Source organism: Acinonyx jubatus, chromosome C2, assembly GCF_027475565.1.
Source record: "Acinonyx jubatus isolate Ajub_Pintada_27869175 chromosome C2, VMU_Ajub_asm_v1.0, whole genome shotgun sequence".
Taxonomy (NCBI): Eukaryota; Metazoa; Chordata; class Mammalia; order Carnivora; family Felidae; genus Acinonyx; species Acinonyx jubatus.
This window is the reverse complement of record NC_069384.1, coordinates 51,963,224-51,987,382: the sequence shown is the minus strand read 5'-3', so window position 1 is coordinate 51,987,382 and position 24,159 is coordinate 51,963,224. Positions and strand designations below refer to the sequence as shown.

The window sequence follows — 24,159 nt, the reverse complement described above, 5'->3', positions numbered from 1 at the left end:
TACAACTTCTTTATCTCACTTGTACCTTCTTTTTTATTAAAACTTTATTTTTTAGACAAGTTTAGAGTGATTAAAGACTTTGTTTTTTTAGATTCCCAGCAAAATTGAGAAGGTACAGTGATTTCCCATATACTTCCTGCCCCCACACGTACCTCTCCCTTCCCATCAATATCTTCCTCCATAGCGGTACATTTGTTAAAATGGATGAACCTGTTTTGATATGTAATCACCCGAAGCCCATAGTGTACATTCCTATTTTTTATTATAGAAACTGCTTTTATTTTTTTTTCCTTCTGAGCTGGGTAAGATTAATTTGATATAAAAATTTATGTAATACTGAATAAAATGCACTGGAATGATATTCTTATAAACTAGCTTCTCTAAATAGACTATTATACTGATATCAGAAGTTTGCACTAAAAACACAAAGAAGAAGAAGAATATCTGACTTTAGAACTTATTAAAAAGGTGATAAATGGGATATCGAAGCACTTTTTTGGGATTTAGATACAAATGCCACTTGAAGACATTTTCCCCTTCTAGATGTAATCCAGTGAAATCCATTTAAGCTAATAATCTCTGATTAGTAAATTTTAGTGGTAAGCCTTCATTATTCCAAAAATCTTATTTGAGCTTTATTTTTCATCTTCTTCAGAAATATTCTATGTGTTGATTTGCATCAAGGCAAAAGACTAGGGGGAATTACCCAGACGAAATTCTTCATCATTGAAAAGAAAATATAGAATCATCCACAACAGATGTGATTTCATAAACTGTCCATTCTTGCCTCAATATGCAGTGCTTCTTTGGAAACTCTTAAATTTTTGGAAGTAACCCCCAACCGGCAGATAGATTTCTGACATTGATGTTGTTGCTGAACATTTGGTCAAGAAGTCTTTTCCTTTTTCTTTAATACTGGATATGCTTGAATTGCATTGGCAAAAAAAGATTCATTATGAATGAAAGTATAGTAGGGCACAGAAAGGATGTATATTGTTTCATTTGCTAATAGAACCCATTCTGGTCCTTGAGTTAGCTAAATTGATGTCCATGTGTATAAGATTTTGTGGAAAGGTCATGTTTGAAATCCCTACCATAATATCCATCAGATCACAGTTTTGCAGTGCATGTACTCACCAGCCTTCATTTGGAATGTATCTCTTCTAAGGTTACACTATAGGAGGGGTAGTTCCTTATAAGGTTATTAGCTTGGGCTCTGGTCAGTGACAGTGGACTTTCTGTCAGTCTGTTACAATGATTTTATCTCACTGTAAACTGTCATTTGAATTCAGAGGTTGCTCAAACAAACAAAAATTCAAAAATCAGTATTGAAAAAGTCTTCAAAGACAGGTAGAAATATGCTTTTGAAAACTCTTGGGAGAGATTTTTCTTTAATTTTTGAACGTTCTAGAGACTCAAATACATAGTTGAAGCTTGAAAACTTCGAGGTTTTTCACAATGCCTTCTTGTAATGGGCACAAAGAAAAGCCCTTAAAATTTTTCGCATTCTAACCAGCGAGAAGAAATCTAAATGAAAAAGTTATTTCAGGTTCAATGGCACATATACCAAAGGACTCTTGCTCCCTCTACAGAAGGTGCTTCAAAATTGCAGTTCCAAAGATTAAAAAAAAAAAAAAAAAGAAAAGAAAAGAAACAGACGTTCACTATGATTATCAAAACCTTTGTCTTGCAAACTAGTTGGGTGTCCTAACATTAGGGTATGTTTGTGTGTTTCTACTTTGATATTTTTCACTTGCATAAGCAAGAGTTAAACTCCATTAATAACAATTGTGAAAAATTGTGAAAAAGGTCTGGGTTCCTTGTTTGTTTGGCTTTGTTTTCTTTTGTTTATTTACTCTCAAGGATGAGTATAATGCTTGAAAAACTTCTTTGGATATTGGGTGATTGTTCTACTCATTTTCTTTCTTTTTTATTAGAGAATTGAAGCCATGAAAATAATGTACTCTACCTCAAAGACTTAATAAGTTCTCTTATTATCTACTTCTAATTGTTCCAGTCATTTTTAGTTCTTAGTTGTTGGGAAAAAAATTAATAATTTGAATTGTACTTGAACCTTACCGGAGAAATAATTCATTTAATTGAACTGGATTTGTTTTCAACTACAGGTAATATTCACAAGAGACAAAGTTGACCTTTTTATAAAGACTTCATTAATATATAAAACTACCATGTACATATATATATATATATATATATACACACATACATATATATATATATATATATATATATATATAAAACCTTAATTTACCCATTTAAGTTAAATTGGAACAAAATGTTAATATTTTAATAGCTTTGGTTTGGATAATTTTATACATTCTGTTTTAACTTCAAGATCTTTGTATTTGACAGGTTACTAGTTTTTCTTACTCTGCCATTTAAAATTATAAGTATGGAAATTCTTTTATTTCGTCAATAGAGTCTTAACAAAAGATTGAAAATCCTTTCATTTGTATTTAGTATAAGAACAGCCCTTCTGATGTTACCTTGTAATTGAAAAATGAACACAAGTACAAAGTAGCTCCTTTGATTTGAATAGATCACATTCAACTTGCCTGTTCTGAATTGTTATGCTTAAACTAGACTGGATTTTTTTTTCCCTCTCTGGTAGGTGTACTGGCCCGTTAGCAAATTCCCTTTCAGAGAAAACCAGAGACCCAGTAGAGGAAGATGACGATGAATACAAGGTTCCTTCATCCCATCCTGTTTCCCTGAATTCACAACCATCTCATTGCCATAACGTAAAACCTCCTCTTAGGTAAGCATATGGGCAGCTTTTTATCATCTCACATCTGCATAAGCATTATCATGTGTGGTATTTGTTTGTAGGCAACTGAATCACAGCTATTTAAATAAAAATCCTTGATTTCTTGGTCAAAGCCTCCTCTTATTATATACTATTTTCTGCATTCCTTTCATAGAAAACTAAAAGATGCAGATTTCTCATTACTCAAGAAGTCAGTTGACTAAACTAATTGACTAGTAAATCTAATGGAACATTTTGCTGCCCCTCTCCCCCCAAAACAAATTATAATCTAATAAAATTTTGCTGTATATTACATATAGTGGTAATTAATTCATGAATTTTCAATATACTATTTTCCAATGCATTTTATCAGTTCTTAGTACATACCTCATGAGGAAAAATCAGTGCCCAGAAACTAAAGTATTACCTTTCTTAGAATTTTTTTTGATGTAAGGACTAGTATAATTTATATTCATTTCCCTTCTTGATATGCTGCCTACTTCTATTTATCATATCCTGAAGAAGTTAAGAAAAAAAGACTAAGAAGTATTTACCTTTTTTAATGAGGTACTATTTTACTTTTCCTAGATCAAATAAGAATGTGAGAAATAGGGTTTTCTTTTTTTTTCTTCTTGCCAGTTGTTTGTTCTCATTGTAATGGAGACAACCTTGAAGTGTCAGCACCACTGAGGTATAGAGCAGTTGTTAAAACTGGGTGGTGCGTACTGAAATATTAGTTTGTGTTTAAGTAGGATGATTCTGCACTTGTATAATTGATTTATTAATCTGTAATCTAATACTATTTTTCTTTATCTCATCTGACTTACATGAAGTACTCAATAAGTCAAATCTCAGTTTTAAAACTTAGTGAGCTCATTTCCTTTGTATGACGGAATCCCTGGAGCTTTGCTTGGCATACAGCACGGGGTTTCACTCACTACAGCTGGTGGCTCAGCCTTCCTGCCTTCCAGCACCTCTTGATTGAGGATAGGAAAACTACTGAACACTTCAGCCATCTGTCTTATCTTCGTGCGTTTCCGTTTTAAGGTCAAGTCCATCAATGGAAAGCATTCTGTGAGTGGAGTGTTCCCTCCTTTTCAGATGAAAAATCTAAATAGAATGTTTTAGTGTCTTTCTTAGACTATCACACCAAGGTGAAATGCAATACTTGGAAAAGAGAAGCAAATCTTCATTTTAACCAGAGATCTGTCGAAATGAGTGATCCTGGTTAAAATTATCAACACTCTACAGAATTCTTAACCAGGATCACTAACATTCTGCAGTCTAGGGCTTCATATTTCAAAACAAGAGCCATTTCATTTCTTGCTAATCACTGGTGTTTAAGACATTTGTTGATAAAATAGTGTCTTTGAGAAGATAAATGACTGAGAGGCAATTTGTTATTTTGGAAGAACCAAATGTCTACTACTCTTATTAGAGGAAAGTTACTCCTTCATATCGAATACAAATGGTCACAATTTTTAGTCCCTTTGGCTCCTACAAATGTATAGTAATGTGTAAAGACTGAAATAAGATGAGCTTTTTTGGTCTTCTTGGGATTTCATTTTTTTTTTCATTGCTGAAGAGGTGAGAGTTATATTTGAAATACTTTGAATTTTAATTGTTAGATCATATCAGATGAGATTTTTGGTGGCAGACCTCCCAAATCCTGAAAATAAATTTGAATTATGACCGCCATTACTATCTTTCCATTGTTATAGAGAAGTAATAAATGTTGATTATCCCTAAACTTAATAGGAGTGAATTTTTTATCTTTTTGTTCTTGAAAGCCAATGGATGAAGTACCTTCTTTCCTCCACAGAGCACTCTGTAAGCTTAAATACTTCCTTTCCTAATATGTTTCCCCCACCCTTTGGAACATCAGAAGAGATAAATTATCAATATGCAGAAAAAGTTAAACAGTAGATGAATAATTCAATTCAGTTTCAGTAAAAATCCATCATTATTATGAAAATTCAATACATGATAACTATTTTAAAATGAACCATCTCTGGCCCCTGAAACAGATGTGGCCACCAGAGAGAATAGAAATGAATTTCAGATGAAGCCCTCTTGCAATAACTATTTAAATATCCGCTATCTCCTCCATTATGTATGTACTTTTACTTTGCCCCGAGAATTCAGAGTAAATCAGAGAAACGGAAAATGTAAACTCTGTTTTCTATAGCTTTTTATGAACAGAATAGCTTGGTGAGCAGAGAGTTCATTGTTACACAGCTATATTCTAAAGACAAAGTATGCTCTGTACTTTCTCTTCCTACTATCTTCCCAGGCCCCAGTTTTGTCCATTGTGTTCATAGTATTAATGAACACATAGTTCAAAGTATTAATACTAACAACAAAAATACTGCTTTAGTAAGTATTATCCTTTACAGACACCTTGTCGTGTACCCAAAGCCTTTGCTAAAGTCATTTTTCTACAGTTATCAGAAGGGCGGGGTTTTGTTCATAGTAGTAGTGAAATTGTGACAGACCCTAGATATTTGAATATGCCTATCAAAATTTTAATGAAATTATAGAACATTTAATAATTCTCCTTCTTTGTGGGCTCTAGTTTACCTTAAGGAGAGTTTAAATTACAGAAATAAAAATATGTTAAACATCATTAACAAATAATAAAGTCATTGGGACTATTACATGTGTATATGTGTGTATACACACACACACACACACACACACACACACACACACACACACAGGCCTTACTACATTTTCAAAAACTTGACAAGGTATTATTGAACTTGTCCAAAATGATGTGTTAACTTCACAGATGTGTTTAGGAAATCAACAATTTTTGTAGTGCTTGTATTTCTTTATTTCATTTTTTTTAAAGATTATCTTTTTACTTATTTTATTTCTTTGCAAAAAATAGTTCAGTAAGAATATCTGGATAGGGGCGCCTGGGTGGCTCAGTTGGTTAAGTGTCTGACTCTTGATTTTGGCTCAGGTCATGATCTCAGTCATGAGATCCCGCCCTGGGTCCGGCATTGCACTGGACATGGTGCCTAAGATTCTGTCACCCTCTGCGCCACCTCCCTGTGTGCTCACAGGTGTGTATGCACCATCTCTCTCTCTTTCAAAAAAAAAAAAATCTAAAAAGAATATTTGAATAATATTTCTTACACTTTTTCCAGAAAAGGAAATCACATTTATTTTCAAACTTTAGCATATGAGCAGGGTTGCTAGTTCCTATCACCTCTCCAAATTACTTTTAAATGGAAAGTAATCTTCCTTATGATTTTTGTTCTTTGATCTCTGTGTTAGGTCCTGTGATAATGGTCATTGTATATTGAATGGAACACATGGTACATCTTCAGAGATGAAGAAACCAAACATCCCTGAATTAGGCATATATTTAAAGGGTATGTATAAAACCTATTCTCTTTGTGTTCTTCATCTTAATGGTCAGAATTTAAAGGCAAAATTCCATGCCATTGTTGTACTGAAAATACATTAAGATTTTGTGTTATCCTCTAGGAGATGTTTTTGATTCAGCCTCTGATCCAGTGCCATTACCACCTGCCAGGCCTCCAACTCGGGACAATCCAAAGCATGGTTCTTCACTCAACAGGACGCCCTCTGATTATGATCTTCTCATCCCTCCATTAGGTTGAAACCTTTAAAAATTTTTCAAATAAGCCACCCTGCCTCTTCTTTCAGTTAATATCTGAATTATTAGAATTCAGAGTTCAGTGTAACACAGACTTACAAGGTTATGAGTTGGTCTGAATTAGAATGGAGTCTCTGGATAGTGGTGGCTCTTAAATTCATGTAACCATTATTCCACTTATATGATTGAAGCAATGGTGTACGTAGCTGGCCATCAATCTCCGTGTTATCAAGCTGTCTTCTCATGTACTAAATGCAATCTTAAAAACCTATCAGAGCATCATTCCTTCCCCTGAGGCCTTGTGTTCCACTAGACTTGAAATGTTCATCTGAGATTTTCTTTAAGTACAATTCTTTAATGAATGTGTACTTACTTTTTCTTTCAGGATACAATGACCCCATTCGCTTAGCTAATTACATTTTGGAAACTTACATATTTTATTCTAGAGAACTGAGAAATAGATTTTGTCATAGAATCATTGCAACTGCACATCCAAGGAATCTCAATTTTTCTGGTTCAAATTTTAATATGAAGTACACTAGTTTGTGTGTGTGTGTACATGTGTTAAGGTACATGTGTGTATATATGTTAAACTTGGCTGGTGCTGGTATCTGTGTTGATTTCATTAATTCTAAGTTGGAAGCTTCTCCCCCTATTTTTAGAGGAAGACAATTAGAATCTCCACACACCTTAAGGCTTCGCAAGTCACCGTAACATAACGTATGATGAAGGTCCATTTATAGGCTTATGTGAATTAATTATTAGGCTCCCAGAAATGTGAAATGACTCTTGAGTTTTTCCACAAACCCCATCAACCAGTGTTTCTAGTTATGTAACAGCAGTGTCTTTTGCTCCTGTTCATTCTGTAGTTCAGTGCTTCATTCTCAACTACATGAATTACAAGCACCTGCTAACTTCTTTACCTCCAGTTTTTTTCTCCCTCCCACTTCTTCCTATATGCTGGTTTTTGACCTGCTACCCAAGTCTTGATGATCTAAATCAAGCATCGTCCAATATAACCTTATGTAGTGATGAATGTATATATTCACATGTGTGACTGTGGATGGAACTGAATTTTAATTTAAGCTAAATAGCCATGTGTGGATGCTGACTACCACATCGGACAGTGCAGATCAGTGTTCCCGCCTGTCTTTACAACTCAACCTTCCTCTAGCTCTTCATGTGCATTTCATGCTTTATTTATACTATTTATTTTATACTATTCAGTCTGTCAAGAAGATACCATCCTAGCATTTGATGAATAAGTGGTTTTGAGGCTCTGATATCCCCGGCCTTCCTGTTCTTGGTAACACCTTGCTAAATGCCACTTTCTACATTTCCCTTCCCTCTTAAACGTGTAGCTTTCTCTGTGGGACCTGTGATACTTTCACCTGTGAATCATACCTCTTTGTGAATTTTTCTTAGATCTCCTTGTGGACTCTAAGCTCCTTGGATCAGGTCCTTGTGATTTTGATCTTCATAGTTACCCACGTGCCTAGCATGGGACCTGACATTTAGGGGCTGAAAAAGGATTTGAATGAATAAGATGATGAATGTAGCAAATAGCTGAAGGCTGGGCTGACAGCAAAGCTCTCTCCCTCCACCCTCATACCTTCAAATATTTTAAGTTAGACAAATATCTATGATCATTAGAGAATGTGTTTTGAATATTTTTTGCAAGGCAAGTTAGATGAATGGTAAAACCATTTTTCTTTAAAATGTAACTTTGGCTTAAGTCGATAAATTTAAATACATGCGTTTTTATTACTGGAACATGTACGTGTTTGTTTATATCCTGTTTGATTCACAAAGTATTTGAGATTACTTACAAAAATACATACTTTGCAATTTTATTGTTTTAAAGAATCAAGATATGGGAAAATATGAGTAGAATAGTAAGATGTGGCAGGGGAAAAATAAGTAGACATAAAAGCATTCTGCAATATTCTGTAGTTACTAAAGCTGGGAAATATGCAGATATAAGTAGTTTGGGGACCACAGAACATAGTTCTATATTTAGCTGTTCCTTTTTAGAAATATCTGATAAGTAGACAAATATATTCCTGTACTGTATGTTCATTTTCTATATTTTAACAATGAAATATGTGGAACATTAGTTTAAATGAATTAAAATTCAGAACAAACTTTAAAAGATTATTCTGGGGGCGCCTGGGTGGCTCAGTCGGTTAAGCGTCCGACTTCAGCTCAGGTCATGATCTCACGGTCCGTGAGTTCGAGCCCCGCGTCGGGCTCTGGGCTGATGATGGCCCAGAGCCTGGAGCCTGCTTCCGATTCTGTGTCTCCCTCTCTCTCTGACCCTCCCCCGTTCATGCTCTGTCTCTGTCTCAAAAATAAATAAACGTTAAAAAAAAATTAAAAAAAAAAAAAGATTATTCTGTTCTGTAACATTAAAATTTTTGTGCATAGTGTGATTTTCTAATAAGAGGCTGTGAACTCTTATTGTTACATAAAAAATTCTGGTTTTGATGGTATGACCTATAATAATTTTTAGTTCTAACTTCCCGTGTCTTACTATTATAAAGGTTATAAGTAGATAATCAGCTTTTTCATAACCCGCAGTACTGCTTTTTTAACAGAAAGGCCTGGGTGATAGGAAAAGTTTACACCTGTACATGTGTGTTTGTGTGCCTGTGTTTCTCTCCAAACACTCCCAGAAAATAATTAGCTTTCATTATCAAAGTTGGTAAACTGCTAGATAAACCCTGCCGGTGAAGTTCTTTAGGAGCAGCAAGAGAAAATCAATCATTGCTTTGGCCTGATGCTGTGTTTTCATTAATGAGGTTTTGCTGTTGATATTCACCTTTCTTTAAATGCAGGTGAAGATGCTTTTGATGCCCTCCCCCCATCCCTGCCACCTCCCCCACCGCCTGCAAGGCACAGCCTCATCGAACACTCAAAACCTCCTGGCTCCAATAGCCGACCATCCTCAGGACAGGACCTTTTCCTTCTTCCTTCAGGTGAGAGGAAAAAGCCAAAGAAAACTTTTCACTTAAAACAAGAATATTTCTAAGATCATACCGTCAAATAAGCATCAGTAATTTATTGGTTTCTAGCTCCCTAGCAGAACATTCTGGGTAGAGAAAATGAGAAATTGCATAGGTTTGCTTGTCAGTTGGTTGATTTTAATGCAAAGGATTCCACAGATGACAAAAGTGATAAGAATCCTAGATTCTATGGAGCTCCTCCAATCCACATAACACCCTAATGTCACACAAGGCTTCCCTGAGAACCAAAAGGGCTCCGTGATTAACCTATTAGTGATGACGACAGAATTTAGACTGTCCCGATTCTGTGTACCGTATGTTTTTCTAATGAGTTTTAATTTTACTAGCTATGGCTATAATTTTATTCAAAAAGATAATATTTTGGTAAACTGCATTATTACAGCATTAATAGAGAAGTTTTTCTGAAATATCTACATTTTATTGTTACCATCGTTATTTTTAATGTCTCAATGTATCTACTTAAATTATTGTTTTTCCAGGAAAAATTAATACACAGATTTTTTTTAAACCTTTCAAGTGAGGAGTAAAAATAAAAATAAGGAGACTTAATAAGCCATCTGCTCCATTAGCCAGAACTGTCAGGAAAAAATAATCAGTTACGTGAATCTGCTGATATTAACTGTTCCAGTCTGTCATATTGGTGAGATTGATCTGTGTTCGGAAACATTTATCTCAATTTACTTTGGATACATTTGTATATTAGATAAATCCTTAAAAGATTTTAATAAGCGGAGCGCCTGGGAGACTTAGCTGGTTAACTGTCCGACTTTTGATTTTGGCTCAGGTCATGATCTCACAGTTTGTGAGCTTGAGCCCAGTGTCAGGCTCTGTGCTGACAGCACTGAGCCTGCTTGAGATTCTCTCTCTCTCTCTCTCTCTCTCTCTCTCTCTCTCTCTCTCTCTCTCCCTCCCTCCCTCCCTCCCTCCCTCCCTCTCTTCCTCTCTGTTTCTCTCTCAAAATAAATAAGCAAACTTTAAAATCACTTTTTAATAAGTGCTCAATTTGTGCTTTGGCCTCCTCTGTGCCTCAGTGAAAACTTGTGAATCTTAACTATTATCATTCACTTTCAGCCCTCATGTTTCTTCTAGGGTTTTCTTTTCCACTTAGTTTGATAACCTAGAAAGTTTGAGGTCATTTATGGATAAGACCTACAAATTACACACCTGTAACTTAGAATAGGTAGCTTTAGCTCCTAAAAGTAGTTTAAGAAATAATTTTGAGTTCACTTCTTCATCAGTAAATACTGATTGAATTGTCTTCTGTGTCACCCGCTGTGTTGGATGCCTCCCTGATCTCCTGGAGTGAATTCACTGGGTTCTGCTAATCAGAGGGTGAAAACTCATATGCCTTCGAATCAAAGCAGAAAGCATAGATAACTATGAGACTCCTGTTCATTCTTATAAACACTGATAACATTTGCTATCTTTTTCTCTCCTTCAAATCTTTGTTTTACACGTGGACTCGAACATAAAAAAAAAAAATTACTCTAAATCTTAACCTTTCCCAAGGCTAATTTCTGGATAGTCTCTGGTCAGATTCCTGCAGTGTATCTATTACCTTTTATATATGTGATTTAGGCCCCATTAAGTAAAAGCCAATGTAGTGCCTTCTTTTAAAATTAAGTCAAGCCTTCCAGGAGTTGGAAGAGAACATTTTACACGAATACAGACGTCTACCTGTTTTTAATCAAAAGAGTTAGTTGTAAAATGTTTGAGTTCTTTATCATAATTTAATTTTTCATGGTGCTTCATATAAAAAACTTCACAAAAATGCTCTCATTATTAAAAAATTACAGAATGAAAATGCCCCTTTTATTCAGTAAAACAAAACTTACGTAAACGGTTTTATTTCCTATAGAGTTTTGCTTGTTTTTGATTTTGCTTGGCTGCCAGGCATCTTGGCAGTAGTCAGCCTTAACCTGTGGTGTGAGGTTAGCATGGGGCCAGGGCGGTGTTGTTGGAACCTGGGACTGTCATTCTTGACCTTCTTTTATACATGGAGGTATTCTAATTCCACTCTCAATAATGTTAGCATCCCTTGATCATAAATACTTCCAAGAAAAAAACTTTTTTTTCCCTCTTCTAGCCTTTCATATCATTCACATGACAGATTTCTAGTCTGTTGCCAAATACTTTCTGAGATCCATTGAGACAACTGTTTTTATTCAATTTTATTTATTTTTCATCAAAGCATAATTAACATACAATGTCATATTAGTTTCAGGTGTACAGCATATCAATTCAGTGATTCTATGCACTAGTCAGTACTCCCCACAATAAGTGTAGTCACCGTCTGTCACCATCTAGTGTAATATCAGTATTATTGACTACATTCCCTATGCTGTACTTTTAATTTCTATGATTTTATAACTGGAAGTTTGTACCCTCTTAAGCCACATGTGTTAGCTCTCCTCTTTTTCAAAAGAAATACTGTAATTTTTCTTACATAACAATAGAACATGTAGGTTTCTTTTCACTCATAAATAAGTATTTGAGTATCATTTTACAAATTATTTAACACACTGTATATCTAAAGTATAAGACTTTTGACCTTTCTTCACTCTTCTTTCATTGAATTTCGTGAAATACTCTGTAAATGATAAATGAAAGTTTGACTCAATAATTCTAGAACCATAAAAGGTAAACAAAGGTGATTGTTACATTAAACAGACTGTATGAGCATTGCACTGCCATTGTTTTCATATTGTTCAGTCTTTACAATTTTAGTCCAGTGTAACCTTTACTGGCATGATTGAGATTTGGTTTCCTTGATGAAATCATTATCCCTAATTAAAGACAAAGGATAGATGTCTTAAAAAAAAAAGATTGGATTTCCTCATGATGTTGTATTAAATACCTAATCAAACCTCCGTCTCTGTTCCCAGTATTCAGTGCCCTGCACACCAGAGTCAGGTTCACCTTTCCAGCATTATAACAACAGTTTTCAAACTGCAAGGTCCTGCGTTTCTGCAAAGGAGCCTCAGGATTCCTGCAGGAGCTGGAGGGGAAGCAAAGCAGGGCACAGCTCTGATGCTTCTTTTATCTGTTTTCTGTCTTCAGCCTTCATGCAAGATTTCTTTTGGCAAATAGTAATGCCCACTGCTGTGCATGAGCATCCATTCTGGACGGGCTATAGTCCTATCTTCACAAAACCTCAAGAATCCTCAAAAAAAGCCTTACACTTTGTTAGCATATATGTGCTTTTGTTCCATTCACAGAGGCACTTCTTTTGTGCTGGTGCCTTGAAAGAGGCACCCCTCCTTCCACTTTGTGCCAGGGCCGGTGCTCCTGGAACAAAGCCCAGGCTGTCTTGAACTCTGCTCATTCCCATAACTGCATGTCTTTGTTCAGTGCACAAAATACACAACACATCTGGCAGCCCTTATTGAACCTTCCTTTCACTATTTTTCTAACCTGGATCTCTTTTGAAGTCCTTCTCTAATCTTAAAGTCACAATTCAACTCTAAAAGCCAGCAAATTTGACTTTATTACAATCAAATGAAAGTTTTCCATTTGGATCCAGAAATACAGTTTCACAAGTAAAATAGAATATTTGGATTGTTAGCAAGAGTTATTGAAGGGAATTTAGGCAGTTTTGTTAACTATGACCTTTATGAAACACTATCATGATGTGGCTACCAAGGGAGCTCGTGACATTTGAGGGTTTCACTCAGATCAGATCGGAGGGGTGAGGTGAGGTCCTCCCCAGTGCTCGGCTGGCGTGGGACCACTGTGGTGACATGTTGAAGGACTGATGGGCTAGAGCAGCGGTTGGTTCTCAAATTGTAGTCTTCAGACCGGCACCATCAGTGTCACCAGGGGAATTGTTTAAACCAATTTTTTTTTAAGTTTGTTTATTTTTGAGAGAGAGACAGCACGAGTGGGGGTTGGGGAGGGCAGAAAGAGAAGGAGACACAGAATCCAAAGCAGACTCCAGGCTCTGAACTGTAAGCACAGCTGACTAACTGAACTCATGAACCACGAGATCTTGACCTGAGCTGAAGTCAAGCTTAACCCACTGAGCCACTGAGCCAGGTCCCCTGCCAGAGGGACTTGTTTAAAAATTAAAATTCTTGGGCTCCACAGAAGACTTACTAAATCAGAAACTCTGGGGTAGAAACTCTGCACCCAGCAATCTGTGTTTCCATAAGCCTTCTAGGGGACTATGAGGCATGTTCAATTTTGAAAAATACTGAGCTGGGGTATTCCTGGGGGAAGAGAGCCAGGATGCTGAAGGGAATTTACACCTGATTGCAAAAAACTATAGCAGATTAAAAGAACTGCAACATTTAATGAGAGAGACAACCTTGGAGATATATATAGATATAGATAGATAGATATAGATATACATATATATAAATATATATGTATATATATAAATATATATGTATATCTATCTATATCTATATCTATATATCTATATCTATATCTATATATAAAGAGTTGTATCTAGTTACAATATTTGGGAAAGAAGGGTTAGATAGCCTCAGTGTCTCCTTCCAAGGCAGACCAGAGAAGAATAGTTAAGAATGAAATTTCATCGTAATTTCCTAAATTCTTAAGGAATTCTTAAAAAATTTTTAAAGAATTATTGTATCTCAGAGGGGTAGTGAGTTCTCTAATACTGGAGGATTTAATCACAGTGTGGATTTTGTAAATGTGAGTTAGAGTGAGGGCCACAGAGAGAGAGGAATTTTATTTCACCTACATAGCTCTTCAAACCCTTCTAGCTATTAGATCCTGCATTGATGTTCTTTTAAAATTTGGGGGATAACTGGTAAATACTGCAGATGGTCCTTGGACAGCCCCAGAGGAAATATGCCACTGTTTTAACTGTCCAGTTTTATTTGCCTCTTTTTCTACACTTGAGTAAAAATTTGGAAGTATTTCAGATAACAAAAACAAGAATTAAGAAAAACATTCCATGACGCCTCTTCCTTGAGATAACCATTCGATAGGTTTCCTTCTTACACAGCATAATTTTGGTCGATGCAAATTTTCCCACTTCTTTTACAGTGAGCAAACCTTTCCTCCCTGTCTTTCCTTAGATTTTTATAATCTTTAAATGAAGTATTAAATTTTCAATTTAGCATTACCATACTGTAAATCACAGGCAATAGCACTTTGCTTTTTAGAATAGATTAATCCCATCATGTTTATTCACTCATTTCTCAAATTTTTATTACTATATAAATGGTACATCGGCTATGGTATTTTCAATTTGTACGTTTTAATTCTAAGTGTGGATACAAAATTTTACTTCAGTTAGTTTTTGAAGAATTTATTTTTGAAAACCTTATTGCTTTTCAAATTTTCTTTTTATCAGGAGACAGTTGATAATTATTATACTCTCCATAGTAATTGTGTTGTCTATCTTTTCCCAATGAAGCATGAATACTTTCAACTTTACAAATTGCTATAGAAGCCCAGTGTGCCCTATACCTGCCCAGTAGCAAACTTAGCATGAAGGAAGACGTATGGTAGTGATTCAGAATTGAACTAAGTATTTTTGCTGTTTATGACCATATTTTTAGTGTACCTAGTGACTTTTTAAGTGAAATAGTTTCATGGAGCATTATCATACAGCTGTATATTTTAGTCTACTTATGACCTGTAGTATATCCAGAATCTAATGTTTAGTCTTAAATGCATGATTAGTAACAGCATATCTGACAAACCTATAAATTACCCTAAAAAAATTTTTAAAAAGTATGTGTATTGTAAAAGGCATTCTTTCCTCTGACCTAATGTTATATCAGTGATGTTTAAAATGCACAATAACTGAAAGTAAATTTTATGAATATTTAAATCTAAATCGTGAGGAAATTTCTAAACTTATGCAGAAATCACCATACTTGGTTCCATTGGTTACTCTTCCAAATCAAATGATTAACATTTGTTGCATGGAATTTATCTTCTCATTGCTTCCTAAAATATTTCAGCAAAGTTAATGAGGCTGAACCATTGACTCTTCAAATACTGAAAGTGCTAAATCTAACACAAATTTTAATCTCGAATTTAATGAAAGCAAGTTTAGTAGCCTTACTTAGGTCAAAAAGCCTCCAGCAAAGCCAGGAATAATTACTGTACTCAAGAGAGGAAAATAATAATCAAAGACTTCAACTCTTGCCTTACATTATCTAGTCAAAAACTAGTATAAATATGTGTTCATTTTCTTCTTATAAATAATCCTTACATATTCTTAATGACAAACTTGAAGGGATGTTCAAACAATGAAATATAATCGGATCCTTAATATCTACAATTTTTACTTATGGTAGCATTTCAGATTTAACTGATTTTGAATTTGTGAAAAATATTAATCTATTTGGGTTTGTTTTTGGTAGTTAAAAGCAAATACTTTTGAAGTTTAGGCTATTTGCCAAGCAGCGTGCTTGGTACTGTGTGTTAGAGGACATAATTCAAACATGATGAGTAACGTAAGACCCCTGCCCTCAAAAGAACTTAGAGTACCTCTGGAGATACTGACAGACATAAAAGAAAGTAATATGAGAGAAGAAAACAGAGGAACCAGAGATAGAAGTGGTATGGCTAAGTAAATTATCAGTGAATCAGAAATGGCAGAGGTAATGTGGACCTACTCAGAACTTAAACCAGTTCTATGGATTTAAATCCATAAACTACTAATTTTAAATCAGTTAGGTTTATGATCCTAACAATTTACCATAGTACCACTGACAAAATTTATTTTTCTGCCTTCAGTTCCAGTTAATAAACATCAGAAGTAGCAAAATAATTTTTTATTTGTGTACAATTCACAATTTGCACTGTTTCAGATACCCCCTCTCTGACTGCCAAGGTGGTTGAAAATGTCACTTTTTAGTGTATGTGCAAACCTTAATGTTAATAGCACAATTTTTAGTAATTGAATTTACTGTTTAGTGAGCCAGTTAAAAATGACTTTTAGGGGCACCTGGGTGGTTCACATGGTTAGGCTCAGGTCATGATCTCACAGTTGGTGAGTTCAAGCCCTGAAGTGTGCTGACAGCACAGAGCCTGCTTCAGATCCTCTGTCCCATCTCTCCCTGCCCCTCCCCCACCCTGTCTCTTTCTCTCTCTGTCTCAAAAATAGCATAGGATTTTAGCATAGGATGCCCAATATAGTAGTATTTTTAGCATAGGATGCCCAATATAGTAGTATTTTAAAAGACACTTTATATGTACAGGAAATTTATGTACATGAGTTTATTTAATCCTCACAAATCCCAAATGTCAGGTCCATTTTAAAGATTAACTGATTTGATAATGACACTTATAGCCAAAAGTCAAAAAAAATTTTTACAACAGCTTCTGTTCATTGTGTAGGACAGAATGGGACAGAAAATAATAATTTGAAGCAGCTTTTATCACCAAGAATTTTATAATTAAGATCTGAAAATTTTAAATATAAAATTAGTATTTTGTATTATCTAGGAATAAATAGGAGGAGCATATTTGAGCAAGTGATGAATAAATTAGACATAGGCAAGTGGATTAGAAAATGGTTAATACCAGTCATGAAATTTATTTTACTAATTTATTTCCAAAACCTTTGATCTTTATAGAGAATTTCTAGGATTTTTTCCTTCAGCCACTTGGTAGAGATAATCATTTTAATTTGAAAATTATCTTTACTTTTAAGATCCCTTTCTTGATCCAGCAAGTGGCCAAGTTCCTTTGCCTCCTGCTAGGAGATTACCAGGCGAAAATGTCAAAGCCAACAGAGCATCACAGGACTATGATCCGCTTCCTTCATCTTCAGGTGAGTTAGCGAACAATAGTAATAATGCTTCCTTGCATTTATACAGTGCTTGCTGGTTTTCAGAGCACTTTTTTATTCGTTACAGAATTTAATGAGCACTCCCAGCAAAGTATTTTTGTCACTTTACAGTGTGCTTATAAAACTTGTATTACAAGTGGAATCCCTACGAAACTGCCCCACAAATAAGAAAAAAAAAGAAAAAAAGAAGCAGCTTTCATATTAACCTTATCACTCAGTAAAGCACATATTCTGATTCAGAGTCTGTTCCTTCTCTAACCTTTGTTTTGCCATACCAGAGATGAGAAATGGGAAAAATCTCTTCGTGCATCAACATGCTTCATTCTCTTATTTCTCTATTAAAGGGAGAATTCTCCTTAGAATTAATATTAGCACCAAACTATTAATTTTCCAACCTTACTTAAGGGTGATACTGCAGTGCTCCCCTGTCAGCTATTACGTAGAATGAGGGAAGAATGTGCCGTCTCAGTAAATCCAGTCATACTCCTAACCATTAATAATGAAATGCCGCTGCTTTGCTTCTTTGGGAGGCCTTCGTCCAATAGCATATCTAAAATGGTTCCCCATACCTTACGCAGTCCCTTTCTGCACTCTTCTTCTGCTTTATTTTTCTTCATAGCATCTGTCACCGCCTGAAATTCCATTCGTTTGCTTGAATTCTTATTTGTCCATCTTCTTTGCTAGAATATTAATGCTTTGAAGATAGGAGTATGGTTTGCTTCACTGCTGTATCCGCATACGTTCACAAGAGTGCCTAGCACGTGGCTCTTGGATAGGTGGATGGCCGAGTAGAGGAGTGGCTGATGTATGGGTTATGCTGAACACACATTTTTCTTTATTGAAGGACGGTTGACACAATGTTACATTAGTTTCAGGTATGCAACATAGTGATCTGAAAAATCTATACCTTATGGAATGCTCACCACAAGTGTAGCTACCATCTCTCACCATTCAGTGCCATTACTATCTCATTGACTGTATTCCCTGTATCGTACCTGTTATCCTCATGACTTATTCATTTAATAACTGGAAGCCTGTATCTCCAATTCACCTTTACTGATCTTGCCCATCCCCCCCATACTCCTCCCCTTTGGCAACCATCAGTTTGTTCTCTGTGGGTCTGTTTCTGTGCGCGCGCACACACACACACACACACACACACACACACACACACAAAATCTTTATCCATTCATGTATCAGTAGACACTTAGGGTCCTTCCGTATCTGGGCTATCATAAATAATGCTGCTGCAAAAAACATAGGGTACATGTATCTTTTCAAATTAGTGTTGTTGTTTTCTTTGGGCAAATACTAGTAGTCGAATTACTGGATCATATGGTATTTCCATTTTAATTCTTTGAGGAACTTCCAGACTGTTGTCTGCACCAATTTACATTCCCCCCAACAGCGCTGGAGGGTTCCTTTTTTGGACACCTTCGCCAACACTTGTTATTTTTTCTCATTTTGATTCTAGCCATTCTGACTGGTGTGAGGTGATCTCATTGTGGTTTGATTTGCATTTCCCTGATAGTGATGTTCAACATTTTTTCATGTGTCTGTTGGCCATCTGTATGTATTCTTTAGAAAAATGTATTCAGGTCCTCTGCCCATTTTTTTATTATTTTGGGGGAGGAGTGTTGAGTTTGAGAAGTTCTTTATATAGTTGGAATGTTAACCCCTAATCAGATGTATCATTTGCAAATATCTTCTCCCACTCAGTATGTTAGATGGTTTCCTTCATTGTGCAAAAACTTTATTTTGGTGTAGTCCCAATTGTTTATTTGAGACGACCTATCTAGAAAAATGTTGCTAAGGCTGATGTCAAAGAAATTTCTGTCTGTGTTTTCTTCTAGGAGTTTTAAGGTTTCAAGACTCACTTTTAATCCATTTTGGTTTTGTGTATGGTGTAAGAAAGTGGTTCAGTTTCATTCTTTTGCATGTAGCTGTCCAGTTTTCCCAGTACCATTTGTTAAAGAGACAGTCTTTTTCTCATTGTATATTCTTACCTTTGTTGTAGATTAATTGACCATATAATCATGGGCTTATTTCTGGGCTCTCAATTCTGTTCCGCTGACCTATGTGTCTATTTTTGTGCCAGTACAATACTTTTTTGATTACTGCAGCTTTGTAGTATATCTTGAAATCTGGGATTAAGATACCTCCTGTTAGGTTTTTCTTTTTCAAGATTGCTTTGGCTATTTGGGGTCTTTTGTGGTTCCATACAAATTTTAGTACCATTTCTGTGAAAAGTTCTGTGAGTTGTGAAAAATGCTGTTGGTATGTTGATAGAGACTGCATTGAATCTGTAGATAGCTTTCAGTAGTATGACATTTTAATTCTACCAATCCATGAACATGAAATACTTTTCCATTTGCTTGTGTCATCTTCAGTTTCTTTCACCAATGTCTTAACAGTTTTCAAAGTACAGGTCTTTCACTTCCTTGATTAAGTTTATTCCTAGGTATTGTGTCTTTTTGGTGCAATTGTAAATGAGATTTTTTTTCATTCGTATCTCTGCTACTTCATCATTAGTGTATAGAAATGTAACTGATTTCTGTGTATTAATTTTGTGTCCTGCAGTTTTACTGAATTCATTTATTCTAGCAGATTTTAGTGGCGTCTAGGGTTGTCTATAAATCGTATCATGTTGTCTGCAAATAGTGACAGCTTTACTTCTTCCTTACCAATTTGGATGCCTTTTCTTTTTTTTTCTCTGATTGCTGTGGCTAAGACTTCCAGTACTATGTTGAGTAAAAGTGGCAAGAATGGACATCTTTGTCTTCCTGCTGATTTTAGAAGGAAAGTGCAGTTTTTCCCATTGAGTATGATGTTAGCTGTGTGTTTTTCATATATGGCTCTTATTATGTTGAGGTCTCTTTCCTCTAACCCCACTTAGTTGAGAGTTTTTATCATGAGCAGCCAGATGTTGAATCTTGTCCAATGCTTTTTCTGTATCTATTAAGATAAGATTTTTATCCTGTTTTGTTGATCTGGTATATTCATGTTGATTTACAAATATTGAAGCATCCCTGCATCCCTAGGATAAATTCCACTTGATCATGGTGAATGGTCCTTCTAATGTATTTTTGAATGTGGTTTAGTCATATTTTAAGGACTTTTGCATCTATGTTCATCAAGGATATTTGTGTGTGTGTGTGGTGTCCTTGTCTTGGTGGTTTTGCTATCAAGCTAATGCTGGCCTTTCAGAATATATTTGGAAGCTTCTATTTTTTTTTATAATAGTTTGAGGAGAATAGGTATTAAATATTTGGTAGAATTCACCTATGAATCCTCATTTTTAACTCATTTCTGGACTACTATTGTGAGGTTTTGGTTACCAATTCAATTTCATTACTAGTAATTGGTCTGTTTAGAGTTTCTATTTCATCCTGATTTAGTTTCAGAAGATTTGATGTTTCTAGGAATTTATCCACTTCTACTTTGTTCATTTTGTTGGCATAGAATTTTTTATAGCAGTAGTTTCTTATAATCATTGATCTTTTGCAATTTTTTTTCTTTTTTGTCTCTATTTCATTTGTTTCTGCTCTGGTGTTTATTATTTCTTCCCTCTACTGACCTTGGGTTCTATTTGTTCTTCTTTTTCTAGTTCCTTTAAATGGAAGGCTAGATTGTCTATTTGAGACTTCTCTTGTTTCTCGAGGTAGATCTGGATCACTATAAATTTCCCTTTAGAACTGATTTCTCAGTATCTTAAAATTTTTTATACTGTTGTGTTTTCATTTTCATGTTTTCATGTATTATTTTATTTCCTCTTTGATTTGTTGACCCACTGGGTGTTTAGTAGTGTATTGTTTAGCCTCCACATGTTTGAATTTTTTCCTTTTTTTTCCCTTGTGATTGATTTCTAGTTTCATAACATGTGGTTGAAAAAGATGTAGCATGATTTCATTCTTATTAAATCTGAGATTTGCTCTGTGGCCTGACATGTGATCTATTCTGGAGAATATTCCATGTGCACTAGAAAAGAATGTGTCTTGATGTTTTTGCATGGAATGTTCTGCATATATCTGAAGTCCATCTGGTCTAATGTGTTGTTCAAAGACATTGTTTCCTTATTGATTTTCTGCCTGGATAATCTATCCATTGAAGTAAGTGGAGTGTTAATGTCCCCAATCATAGTGCTATCAGTAGTACTCTCTTCATGTCTGTTAATACTTGCTTTATATATTTAGGTGCTTCAATGTTCAAGGCATAGATATTTAAAACCATTAAATTCTTGTTGGAGTGAACCATTTATCATTATGTAATGCCCTTCTTTGTCTCGTGTTACAGTCATTGTTTTAAAGTCTATTTTGTCTGATAAGTTGCTACCCTAGCTTTTTTTTTTTTTCCATCTCCATTCACATGGAATTTTTTTTTTCACCTTTTCACTTTCAGGCTGTATGTGTCTTTAGATCTGAAGCAAGTCTCATGTAGACACCATACAGATGGGTCTTGTTTTTTATCCATTTGGCTGTCCTGTGTCCTTTGATTGGAGCATTTAGACCATTTACATTAAAGTAGTTATTGATAGGTATGTACTTTTTGCCATTTCATTAATTTTTGGTTGTTTTATAGTTTTTATGTTCCTTTCTTCTTTCTTTACTTGTGATTGATGACTTTCTGTAGTGTTATGCTTAGCTATTTTTTATGTACCTATTACAGGTTTTGGGTGTGTGGTTACCATAAGGTTCATATATAAATATCCTAAGTATATAGCAGTCTATAGTAAGTTGATGGTCACTTAAGTTTGAACCTATGCTCAAAGAACATTCTCACTCCCCCCTCCACATTTTATGCATATGTTTTCATAGTTTATATCTTTGTATTCACAATTTTCTTCTAATTATGACCTTTTCTTTTCCTCTCAAAGGAGTTCCTTTGACATTTTTTTTTTTTAACTCTGGTTTAGTGCCAACGAACTTCAACTTTTGTGTCTGGGAAACTCTATCCTTTAATTCTGAATGACAGCCTTTCTAGGTATTCTTGGTTGTAGGTTTTTTCCTTTCAGTACTTTGGATGTACTCTGCCATTCCCATCTGGCCTGCAAAGTTTCTGCTGAGAGATCAGCCTTGTGCAATTTCCCTGGTATATAACATTTTGCTTCTCTCTTGCTGCGTTTAAAATTCTCTTTATCTTTAATCTTAACATTGTAATGAATATGTGTCATAGTGTGGACCTCATGGGTTCAACTTGTTTTGAACTGTATGCTTCCTGAATTCTTCCAGATTCTTCTGTTTTCTTCCCCAAGTTAGAGATGTTTTCAATGTTTGCTTGATGTTGTCCAAGAGATCCTTTAACCTCGCCTTCTTTTTTGAATTCTTTTTTTCTTTTTGCTGCTCATCTTGGGTGCTTTCCATTATCCTGTCTTACAGAACCATTTTTCTGCATCTGCTCAAGTACTGTTAATTTCCTCTAGTGTATTTTTCATTTATTCTGTTCTTCAGCTCTGACTGGTTCTTTGTATTGTTTATCTCTTTGTTGAAGTTGAGTTCTACTCTTCTCTGCAGTCCAGTGCTCATTTTTATGTTCATTAAACTCTTAAGCAATATGCCTAATAATCTGTGTTAATTTAATTATTTTTCTGAGGTTTTGTCTATAATTTGGAGCATGTTTCTCTGTCTTGTCATTTTGGGTGATTTTGGTGTCTATGAATTAGGTGGAACGGCAACTTCTAAACATGATGAAACAGTCTCGTGTATGGTCCTCTTTTGTATAGTCTGTGTGCCTGTTGCATTTGGCTGGAGGTCCCTAAGTTGAAGTGTGCCCGGGCTGGCATGGTCCCAGGGATCTCCAAGCAGAGAACGCCCTGGCAGGACAGCTGAAGTGGGTGCAAGCCAGGGTGTCACAGGATGCTCAGTGCAGAGTTGCCCTGGAGGGGTGACTGGAGCCAACGTCGGCTGTAGGGGCCCAGGGCACTCGGAGCCAGTGCAGGCGTGAGCCAGGAGGTCCCAGAGCACTCTGCACCCCAGGGTGCCCAAGCAAACTGTCTGAAGCTGAAGCGGTGTAGGAAGTGTTCCAGGGTTCTTTGTACCTTTGCCACCTCAGTGCAACAGCTGGAACCGTATTGAGTGCTGACCAGGGTGCACCACGTTGGAGCTGCCTTGTGGGATTCTAGGGCTGGTATGGACTGGGGGCCGAGGGCTCAGTGAGGTGGTAGTCCAGTTAAGGTGCCTGGACCCTGCTTCCCATCCTCTCTATCAAGGTGGAGGGGGAAATATACTGTGCATTCACCAGCCTCTCCAACCTGGAGTTTCAGCAGCTTTCCCATTGTTGGGCAGGGTTCTAGGGCTAGTCCCTTTATATTCTAGTTGCTCTTTTAAACCACAGCTTTTTTTCTATGCCCTAAGGCAGACAAATCTGGGTTCCCTTCATTACCAAGTCTCCATGTCTCTTGCTGTTTTGCCTGGTCCTTCTTTCGTTGCACAGAAGCTGTTCAGTTGGCCCTCAGTTCTTAAATAGGTGCAGAGTTGGTGTGTCCCCACAGAGAAGGTGAGATAAGGGTCTTCTTATGTCACCATTTTGGACCAGAATTGAACACACGCATTTTTTGACCAATGTAAACAATATTTTTGTCTTATAATTGTAAACATCATAAGTTTTTCCTATGTAGATTTTTGTCCTTTTTCAAGATTTTTTTTAAACTCACAGCTCAGTTCACAGAAGATTTGTTAATAGTGACAGCCATACATTCCGTAACCTCGGAATAAAGATAATTAATGAGTTGCTTTAAGAATTATTAACACAGTAGTTCTTGTCTACTTGATGATATGCATGGGAGAAGTAGGAGTCCCTCTATGGTTTTATATGTTTTAACATTTTAAGATATCTCAGAAAAGTATAGAAAATTCTATTAACCTTTTCAAATTTTGGTCCACGCTGTCTTGCCTATTAACTTCTAGTCCTTCCAAGATTTCAGATATATCCATGGGTGGCCATTGAAACAATAGTCAAA

The 24,159-nt window shown here is 35.7% G+C and overlaps 1 protein-coding gene across 6 annotated transcripts in view; it reads left to right on the top strand.

The window, feature by feature from the left end:
* The window catches only part of CBLB (Cbl proto-oncogene B), a 211,730-nt gene that overhangs the window by 174,915 nt on the left and 12,656 nt on the right, over positions 1-24,159 (top strand). For 3 of the 6 annotated variants that reach the window (XM_015069173.3, XM_015069175.3, XM_053220799.1), the window contains exons 14-18: positions 2,633-2,779; positions 6,053-6,150; positions 6,266-6,397; positions 9,236-9,376; positions 17,067-17,186. In XM_015069173.3, coding sequence (XP_014924659.1) covers positions 2,633-2,779; positions 6,053-6,150; positions 6,266-6,397; positions 9,236-9,376; positions 17,067-17,186 — 638 coding nt within the window. Of the gene's footprint in view, positions 1-2,632; positions 2,780-6,052; positions 6,151-6,265; positions 6,398-9,235; positions 9,377-17,066; positions 17,187-21,602; positions 21,739-24,159 lie in introns of all 6 variants that reach the window. The other 3 variants (XR_008297637.1, XM_015069176.3, XM_053220800.1) reach the window with 3 other exon arrangements.